This window comes from Oryzias melastigma, linkage group LG2 (assembly GCF_002922805.2).
Source record: "Oryzias melastigma strain HK-1 linkage group LG2, ASM292280v2, whole genome shotgun sequence".
Lineage (NCBI taxonomy): Eukaryota > Metazoa > Chordata > Actinopteri > Beloniformes > Adrianichthyidae > Oryzias > Oryzias melastigma.
In genome coordinates this window covers 21536622-21547055 of record NC_050513.1, presented here as the reverse complement: position 1 = coordinate 21547055, position 10434 = coordinate 21536622, and the positions used below count along the sequence as shown (strand labels likewise).

The 10434-nt window shown below is 40.9% G+C and overlaps 1 protein-coding gene across 2 annotated transcripts in view; it reads left to right on the top strand.

Annotated features, from left to right (window-relative positions):
- The window catches only part of tapt1a (transmembrane anterior posterior transformation 1a), a 32573-nt gene extending 28319 nt beyond the window's left edge, over positions 1–4254 (top strand). For both annotated transcript variants that reach the window (XM_024269963.2, XM_024269964.2), the window contains one exon: positions 2143–4254. In XM_024269963.2, coding sequence (XP_024125731.1) covers positions 2143–2444 — 302 coding nt within the window. In that variant the 3' untranslated portion in view covers positions 2445–4254. The remainder of the gene's footprint in view (positions 1–2142) is intronic.
- The last annotated feature ends 6180 nt before the right edge of the window (positions 4255–10434 follow it).

The window sequence follows — 10434 nt, the reverse complement described above, 5'->3', positions numbered from 1 at the left end:
TCGAAAGCGGCGTTCTATTGTTGTCAAAACCATTCGTCCAATGCGCTGCTATTTTCTGTCACTTGTCCAATCAGATTTCAACAGCGGTCGTGGTTGAGTGGCTATGTCGCTGGACCTCAATGCGGAAGACCTGTGTTCGAATCCAGCCCTGGCTGCACTAACTTTAATTCTTTGTTGCTGACATACAGCGACAGGATTGTTTTCTTTGTAGTTAGTGCACATTTTTTTGGCTGGTAAATTGTGAAATATACCAAAACAAACTTTATTTGTCCCTCCTGTTATTATGTTTTTTTTATTCTGATATTATTTACTGGACGAAGCAAGAGTTGGCGTCCCGATGGAAATGCATTGCTTTTCGGGTAAACACAACACAAAGGGGAGGAGTTTCCAAAAATTAACGGGAGGGACAAATAAAGTCAACACCAAAGAATATAAGTAAATGCAGCCAGGGTTGGACACGAACACAGGTCTTCCGCGTGATGGTTCAGCGATATAGCCACAGCCACTGTTAAGCTGTGTCTAGACAACTGACGCCACGTAGCAGCGCATTGGACGAATGGTTTTGACAACAAAAGAACGCCGCTTTCGATGCATGTTGTTCACGGCCATTTAGCCGTTTTTTTTACAGTGCTTTCCTGCCCTGGTTCTTACTGGGCCCTCTGGCATAAACTGCTACCTGTTCTATCCCCGTTTACCCGGTCTTCTCCTCACTCAACTCTGCAGAATCACTTCGGGGCTCACAGTGTATATTAACTGGACAAACCGGAACTCCTCCACGGAACACGTAGGGGGAGAGGTCCATATTCCGAAAGCTTCTAAATATCTAGTTTTTATTTTGCCTCTGTGCTAAAATCCATAAAACAGACCTTGTAAATGATTGTCACCCAAGACCAGAAATGAGGGAGACTGATGAAGTTCAGTAAAGTCCTTTCACTATTAAAAACAGCTCAAAGTGCTAAATAATAATAATATTAATAAAAAAACCCTTTACCACATTTTCAAATGAAACTAAAACTTGGATTATTTTTGGATTACATACATGGTAAATAAATCTCAATTGCTTCAGAATTTACCTTCAAATAGACGATTTCGTTGTACTTTGAGAAAAAGGCTCCAGCTAGCATCTTTAACTGATACAAAAAACATTTTTAAACTTGGATGATAACATCAAATACATCTGCCAAACTGTTAAGATTCCAAACACAGAGATAATAGCAGTAAATGTTGTGGCAGGTTAAAGTTTACATCCACAGCTCCTTCACTAACATCTGCTCTCTGCTGTGTTAATGTCACTGAGCAGAAAGCTAGCGTTAGCATTAGCGCTGTTTATTCTAGTTGGGCTTTCTCCGGTCCGTACGACCAAGAAAGAAGCTCAACAGTGACGCCACGGGTTAAGAAAATTATGTGCGAACTCACGTACACTTCTTACAAAAAAAGTGCGACTGACAATAAGATTTAGGCTCTTAAAGTAGCTACGAGCTAGCAAAACAATGCAGCAACATGGATCTTGACCGCACGTTTTACGTGTTTCCAACATAAATTTCCATCAGTTTTTGTGCAGGTTGAACGTGAATACATGCGATTAACATCTACTATGTTTTAAAACACGAAACATCAATAAAAAATACATCAAAGACAAAGACCCAAACTAGCATGTCTCTCGTGAGTTGCTAGCACCCACTTTAGCACACAGTTCACAGTTCCCAGCCTGATTTCTGTCTGACACTGACACTGTCTCCTTTTGTGCTTCTTTTGGTACTTTTTCGGACCTCTGCCATTCATTACTCGAGAAGACTCGATTCATAATGATGGTGTATGTTTGTCACGCCGTATGTCACGTGACTTCCGATCCAGTAATATACTGTATATCAATGTTGCTGTGCAACAAAAAGCTGCCGAGGAAGTTTTGGTCAGCTGTGTCCACTGCTTCCATGTATCACATATTTATCACTTCATGGTCCTAAACCATGAGGCTCCATGAAGTATGAGCTCCTGTCCTACAAGGCTGTAATGTGGGGTGCTTAGAGACCTGAGGCTGCAAACAACTCATACAGACGTGTTTACCTTCAGGCCGAGTCACAGAGTCACTCTCACAGTCTACAGGACTAGTAATGACATGAGTTTGCCTTCTGTTCTTCATAGGTGAGGTAAAGACCACGCAGATTGTTGCTGCACCCTGCACCCCACCATGCTCCTCTTCCTCCTCCGTGACCACTCAGCCAGCTCCCAGGACTCAGCTGTTCCCTCCTCCTGCCACACCTGCTAAACCTGCCAGCCACCCAGCCGGTGTCCCACCTGAAGCAGAGCCTGAACAGCCTGAGCCGTCGCTCTCAAAGGAAGAGGAACACGCAGCTCATGATGTTGCGGAGCTGGAACAAAGGCCTCCAAAAAAAGACCTGCTGGAGATCGACCGTTTTACCATTTGTGGTAACCGGATTGACTGATCCGAAGATCAGATGCAAAGAACAAAGCACTCAGGAAAGACAGCCGACTGGAGCTGCCTCAGTCAAACAGTCCTGCTGCTGACACCTCAAGTCCACGCGTTTTTAGGAAAAGAGGAGCCTCTAAGAAAGTGGGCGCGTCAGCCATGTTGTAAGGAAGAACCGCTTTTGTTTGTGTGGATCTGTGTGCATGAGACTGACAGCACTTTGTGTGTGGAGCAGCACCAGGATTGGGGGGTTCAAACCCGACCCATTCCAGCTCACACAGACCCTAAACTCTGAGTCCTGTCTCCAAATGTTTGTTTTCCTACACCAGCTATGAACAACCTGAGACCTGCTCCGACACTAAAACCACCCAAACCTGCAGAAGTGAGCCATTTAACAAACGCAGCTCACATCTCTGCAAGACTCAACCCTTTAACCTCGATACAGAGGAGAGTCAGACACTAGAACAGATCATCCCTGTAACATGCACATGTCGCTTTACCCTCTTCAGTCGGTGAAGGAAACCTCCTTTTGGGTTCCAGAGTCTTCTGCTCAGTGCAGGTCTGCTGACTGCCATCTCACCCTGAAGTGAAGCTTCTTTTTTAGCTGCAACGCCCATTGAGGGTTTTACAGATCCGACCGAATCCATACTGAGAGCCTGAAGGAATCTTTTAGTTTACACAGCTGTTTGACTCACAGCTGCACTGCAGCTTGATGAAGAAGCTGAGCTGTTCTTCATGCTGCAGCCTCTCCTGCCAGCTGCTTCCACAACCGCATGTGGAGCACACACCCTCTGCAACTGAAGGAGGCGGAACGTCTGCATGTCTTCAAAAGCTCCAGTACTTTTTACTCCTTTTTTATCTTTATTTCGAACCCCCTCCTGAAAATGCAGATACTTCCTGGAACAGGGTTTGGACTGCAGCAGACTGAAGCTGCTGTGGGCCGGGTGTCATCAGAACAGCTGCTCTCAGGTCATGTCTGCTGGTCTGGTACGTTTGCACTGACTCACCTCCACTTTGACCAGAGCTCCTGCGGTTTACACCCTAGGATGACTGAAGCAATACGTCTACAGCTGCATGTGGGCTTTGACCTCTTCACGACTGACGCCTTACTAGGAACAAAGGATTTCCTTCCATTGAAATGGTCAAATATAATATATACAGTGTAGAAAAGAGCATTTATTCTGTTGAGTCTCACTGGTTTGTACATAATTGGAAGACGCTTTTTTTTAAATTCTATTACTTTCATTAGAATGTAATTTTAAATAAAACTGTGCCAATTCTTTTATTTGTGTTGTGACAGCTTTTATTTGGTCCATGCCTGTTCAGAGCAGTTATTTAATACTAATAAAAATCAGTACTTATGTAAAGTTACCCAAAGATTTATCTGCCATAAAGACTTAAATCTGCTTCTGGTTGATGACATTATTTATTTAGCAAAGCTGAACGGTACTTTATTGAAACAAACATGGTACTAAAGAACCATTCATGAATGTTTTGTTAAAGTCTGTATCTGGCAGCAATTTCTTCAGAAGTTTTCATATGTGTGTTTGATTGTAGTTGGAGGAGTCAGTGTTCATGACCAATGTAAAGATGTTTTATTTTTCCATGAGTTGTGGAAGTGTTTTTTCTGAAGTCTGCCTCAGACAGTGTTGGCCTTGTTGAGTTTGCTTTAGGCTCTGTGTGTTAGCCTGCAGTGGACAGCAGCTCAGAAAGACTAGCTGTACTCTTTCACAGCTTCGACCTGTGTCTGTTCCATTCTAATTCTATATTTAATTTCTACTGTATCATTTTGCCATTCCGAAAAAATAAACTTTGTTCTTAAGTGTCTTCTGTTTCATCACAAAAAGCTGCTGCAGAAAAATTCTGCACATGACGTTTGTCTGCTAACATTCGATCTTTGATGTAATTTTGAGTTATAAGATGACCTGTTGAACTAAAGCAAAAAACAGTTAACATGTGTTTTCTGTGGACTTTGGTTTAAAATGTGTAGTTTCCTGTTAGGCCTTTGCCAGTTCTAGGTCATTTCTGTTTTTTTGCACTGAAAGTTCACCAACAAATCTCTATTTCTTTCCCTATGAGGTGCCATTTATAAGTCTAAGACGTAAATTTTGACATCAAGGTTTTCAGATATTTAGCATGTTTTAGGAGAAAATAACAGGTCTCTTTTTTTCAAATGCATATTTTCACCCTTTAAATTAATGTATTTATGAATGGTACATTTACAAACTAAATATTAAGTTAGCAGGTTAAATCTTTCATTTTAAGCTAAATATTTTTAATTATATATTTAGCTTACACAGCTTACACTTTAGCGCACATATTTAGTTTGGAAATTAAATATTTATGTAACTTCTACATATTTATTTTCCAAAGTAAACTATTTCAGTTTTGTTACTAAATATTTAGTTCGGAGTTGAATATTTAGTTCTCTTACTGAAAATAGAATGAAAAACGAAATATTTAGCTTGGACCTAATTATTTCATTTTTAATTAATTATTTTGTTTTAAAATAAATATTTCATTTTTATTTATTTTGTTAAAAACTAAATAATTCGTCTTTAGATATGTTTAGTTTTTTTTACTAAATATTCAGTTTTTACACGTCATAGTTTTCAGCTAAGTATAAAGGTTTTAACTGTATTTAGATCCATCTAAATATATAATTAAAAACTAAATACTTTGTTTAAAAAACTGAGTATTTAGTTTTTAACTAAATATTTAGCTCCAAACTACATATTTAGATCAAAGCTAAATATTTAATTTTTAACTAAATACTTAGGTTTGTGTTTTTTTTTCACTAAATATTTAGCTTTTAATTAAATATTTAGTAAGAGAACTAAATATTTAATTCCAAATGAAATATTTTGTTACAAAACTTAAATAGTTTAGTTTGGAAAATAAATATTTAGACTAGATATAAATATTTAATGGGCAAACTAAATACTTTGTAAAGCCAAATATATAATTTTTAAATAAATGTTTAGCTTAAAATAAAATATTTATCTTGCTAACTAAATATTTAGTTAATACATCAATTTGAAGGGTGAAAACATGCATTTAAAAAACAAAACCTTTTTTTTTTCTCCTAAAACATGATAAATATCTGAAAAAACTGATGTCAAAATTTTACTTCTCAGATTTCCAAATGGCTCCTCATACTTCTCCTTTTTAGAAGGAGCTTTCCTGAACCAGAACCTCAGTTGAACTCATGAATGTTGGGTTATGCTGCCAAAGCATCAAGTGAAGCTTTGGCCCAGTGTCAGCATGGAAGATCTACATCACTTCAGGTACGCTGGGTTGCTACAACAAGCATCATCAGTTCAGCCAAATCCTCGCCTTTTCTTCTCAGCCAATCACAGTCATACTTTAGCCTTAAATTAATAAAAGGTTGTTTCCCTGCTTTGTTTCTCTGCCCTCCTCCACCTGGACTAAATCATTGCCTTGGTCTGGCCTCTAGACACCATCAATGTCTACATCAGGAGAGTCCAAACTCAAGTCCTCGAGGGCTGGCCTCCTGCTGGTTTTCCAGAAATCCTCCCTTATCTGCTGCTGATTACCTGGATCAGGTGTGTTTGGCCAGTAAGGAGCTTCAAGGGCAGATTGGTTGGAAAACATGTAGGAGACCGGCCCTCGAGGCCTGACCTTGGACCTCACTGGTCTAAGTGGTGATGTTGATTCTATGGTATGAGTCCAATCGCCAAAGATAATCGACTTTTTTCATGCATATTTTTCTGTAACAAGCAAATTTTCACTGACATTCCTGATATCTGTCCTTATTGAAATGTCCATTTTAGACTGTAAAGTGTCCTCGGGTGGTTTGAAATAAAATGTATTATTATGGCCCGCAGCAGCAGTCTACTGACTGCAAGGACCATATTGTTTTTGCTTTAACATTCTATCTTTCTGCGCCTTTGAGCCAAAATTACACCCCCGCCACATGAACGAAAAGTACCTCAAAATTTTCTCACACCTAGGGAAAATTGCAAATTAATTTTTGGCATGTTGCGCGTGACCCACCCCAAAACGATGACATCACGGCGAGCGTTTTCGTAAAAAAAATGAATGGGCCAAAAATCGCTTATGGGGCCAAAAATTTTTTTTCGAAATACGCAAACGAAAGGCCATGACACGTGTCGGGGATAAGCCCTGGAACATTTGAAATTATTATGGGATGGCCACACGACCTACGGCTTGGCGGCCATCTTGTGCCGAAATCAGAAAAATGGCGATTTTCACATTTTTCAACAATATGGGAAAACTGAAGTTTTGTTTGTCCGATTTTCACGAAACTTGAGAATCATGTCCATAGCAGGAGTCTACAACGACCGTAGAAGTTTCATTGACCTTTGACCTTGGGAAGATGCCGCCATCTTGAAATGTTGAAAAAAGCACTTTTACTGCAAGCTACAAAAAGAGATACCTCCTGGGGGGTTTTATCAATTGTTATGTCACATCACTGGCCATAAATGGGAATCTACTGTGAGAACAATTTTGCTATTAGAAGTTGTAGAATTTGAATGGTGTGCGCGTGGCAAGGTCGCAACCGCCACGGTTTAGCTAGCTCGCATATATTTTGGGCGATTTGCGTAAAGATAAGATAAGATCAACTTTATTCATCCCCGCCGGGAAATTCAGTAAAATGGGTATTCGCGCGTCCGGGGGCCCAAGCTGAGGGAAACAATGTAACTTTCGAAACCGTAATGCCTAAAATGCGGCCCTGGTACGCAAAAAAACCATCACGAAAAAACTGCGGACTCAGCAAAATAATAAAAAAAAGTTCCCAATTCGCGAACGAAACCAACATAGCTTTACTGGATATATCTATGGATAAATTTTACATTATTATGGGATGGCTCCACGACCTACCACTTGGTGGCCATTTTGTTTCAAAATCTGACATTTTGTGAATTTTACAAAGTTAGAACTTCTCTTTTGTTAATCCGATTTTTACGAATTTTGACCCACATGCCACTGGCGTTAGTCTTCAACGACCCCTAAAGTTTCGTTGACCTTTGACCTTGTGAAGGGCTGCCATCTTGATTTGTCTAAAAAAACCACACTTTGCACCAGCTTCAAACAAATATAACTTTTAGGGATATTTATCAATCATTACCAAACGCTTTTGCCATCATTGGGAAGCCAATGGCATAAAATATATGGCATTACAAGCTATACATTTTGAACAGCGTGCGCGTGGCGAGCTCGAAAAAGTGGCGTAGTGTTAATACACGCTCATATTTCAATGCATTGCTATGAGACTTTAATATGCTGATCCCAGGCTTAAGCTGTAACAGGTATAATATCATTGAATATGGACATATAAGGAATGTGGGCGTGGTTAGCAAACAACCTCCGTTGCTAAGGAAATTAAAAAATGTACTTTGGCCGATTCTTGTGAAACTAACGTCAATCTGTTCGGTGACCTCGGGCGAACAAAACATAAAATGGTTGCTATGGAGATAACACTAACAGAAAAGGCGCCATTTTGAAAAAAGTGCCTTTTTAAGCAATTTCTCACTTTCATCACAGGTCAGCTATACAGAAGGGGGGGGGGGGGTTAGTGGTGCATAGTGTCTGCTTAGCAGGCGAGTTTGGGTCAAAGGTCAGCGTCAAGGGCGGGATGGTGCGTAGGGGCGGGAGCGAGCGTGGTGTTGGTGCGTATGAGTGGGCGGCGAGGGAGAGGGCGGGTAGCGACTGCGGGCCATCCAACATCGCTTGCGGCTTTAATTAGTATTATTATTCCACAGCAAGGTGCTTGGACCATGGGTTGTGTCCGAATTCCCCCCTAACTACTAAAAAACTATATAGTACGGGACTATATGTGCTAATTTTTAAAGGTAATTCGGACACGATGATCACTACTCTTCTTTTAGTTTTCTAAACACCAGATATGATGTCACCGATTTCACAAAATGAAAATCAAATACACACGAACATTGCACGACATTTATTTATGACTCCACTCTGTTCTGATGGTAAATGTGGATGGCTTATTTAAATATTACATTTAAACATTTTTTTTGTTCAAAATCGTTCGACCGCAATGCATTGTGGTCTAGATTTGCCAATTTAGTGAGCATTGATGCGCACTAGTTTTTCGCAAAGACTTCTGGGAAATTTCGAGTGCTCTCGATTTTGGAATTGGCAGCACTAGAAAATGAAGAACCCACTACAGTATATAGTGATTGGGGGGAATTCAGACACAAACCATCATTAGTCAGGAGCAACAAATGCTGAACGTCTGAAACCGCAAAAACATCTTCTCTGTATCTAATGTCTACAAACTGTTGATGGAACATTTTAGTCACGATAAAATGTAAAATCTGAACGTCTAACTCTCCCCATAGGACAGCCTCAGCATTAGTGCAGTGTCTGCAGTTTGTATGGAAGCAGATGGGAGTTGTGCAGCTCGCTGTTGTTACTGAGCTCTTCAAAAACCACATGTCTTTTTAAAAGAAAGCTGTTAGAAAAAGTTCTGTTTCTGTTCCTTGAGGAGGTAATTAAAGGATGGTTGAAGGTTTTAGGCACTTTAAATAAAGTGAATTAATATTGCTATTATTAAAAGATACAAGCAGCATACTCCAGAGAAATGTTCCAGATTTTCCCTTTATTCCTTGAGTTTGACGTTTGGTTTGGATTGCGGGGCTCAGACAGAGTTTTTCTCCTTTAGGGTGCTGGGTGGCCCAGCCTCCAAGCCTGTAGGCCTGTCTTCCTCACCAGAAAGCAACATGGGGGGGGATTGCATTCCCTATGTGTTGCCCCCCCTGACCAAGTCCCTGAGTGACTTTTCGCTCATTTAGCTGATCAAAAATGGACTGACACAGTCAGTTTCCGTAGTAACACCTCACTCGGTCCACGTATAGCACAGCCCCTCATGCAGGGGAGGAGCTCACAAGATGCTGACCACTTTCAAACTGATCCTGCCTGGACCTGGGGGGTGGGGCTGGGGGTGGGGGTGTTACACCCATGCTAATGAATCCTCAGTCCAGCTGTCTCCAGGGTGGGTGGGGCCTTAGTTCCAGACCTGATGATCTGATTGGGTACCGTGTTCCTGTGCTTTACTTTTCAGAGTCACGGGAAGAGGAAGCTGAAGACGTCTTTTTTTTTAATGATGATGTCTTTTGTTGGAAGGATTAAGGATTCAGTGACTTCTTCTGAGCTGCCTCTATTCTGTGGTATCAACGTCAATCTACAGCAGAGTTTCTTAGAGGTTTAAGCTTCTCGCTATTCAGAGTTCTGAGACCTTCAGCTTCGTTACGTTATAATTGCCTTTCAAAGAACAGTCTGCAGGTGTGTGCAGGCAGACCCCAGATCAGCGTTCAGCCACAGCCATAGTGTAACATTCTGTTTAGAATCAGCAGAAGGACAATCATCAACCTGGATTTGATGTTGTGTGTCCTTTGCACCTCTGCAGGCTGGATGTGTTTATGCCATCGCTGATGAGGAGATAATGGAAATCAGATGAAGAGATTGAAAACAGAAGTCTTCCTCCTGTACCTGCAGAAGCTGGGCCCACATGCACTCCACAGAGGACAGGGTGTTATTGGTGAGCAGAACCTCCTGTACCTATGCTGCACCTGCAGTCACACTGCTTCACTGCAGATCTGTTTGCACTCCAGACGAAAAACAGTTTAGGAGTTCACCTGTGTGCAGGCTGACAGGCAGGAACCACGTGCAGGTAGGGCAGGTAGAGAGGAAATCTTTATGTTTTTACTACATTAATAATGAGAACTATTAAATGTTTTTATCTTATGAGGAAACATAAACACTAACTGATAAAAAAAATATGGGCTGTCTTTGGGTTTTTACATCCACTGAGCATTCTGAATCATTGTGGTTCCTAGTGATCCAGTCCAAATAAGACCTTTCATCTATTATTTTATCATCCATCCATCCCTCCATCCATCCAACCATTCATCCCTCCATCCAACCATCCATCCATCCATCCATCACCCATCCATCCATCACCCATCCATCTATCCATCATCTATCCGTCCATCCATCCA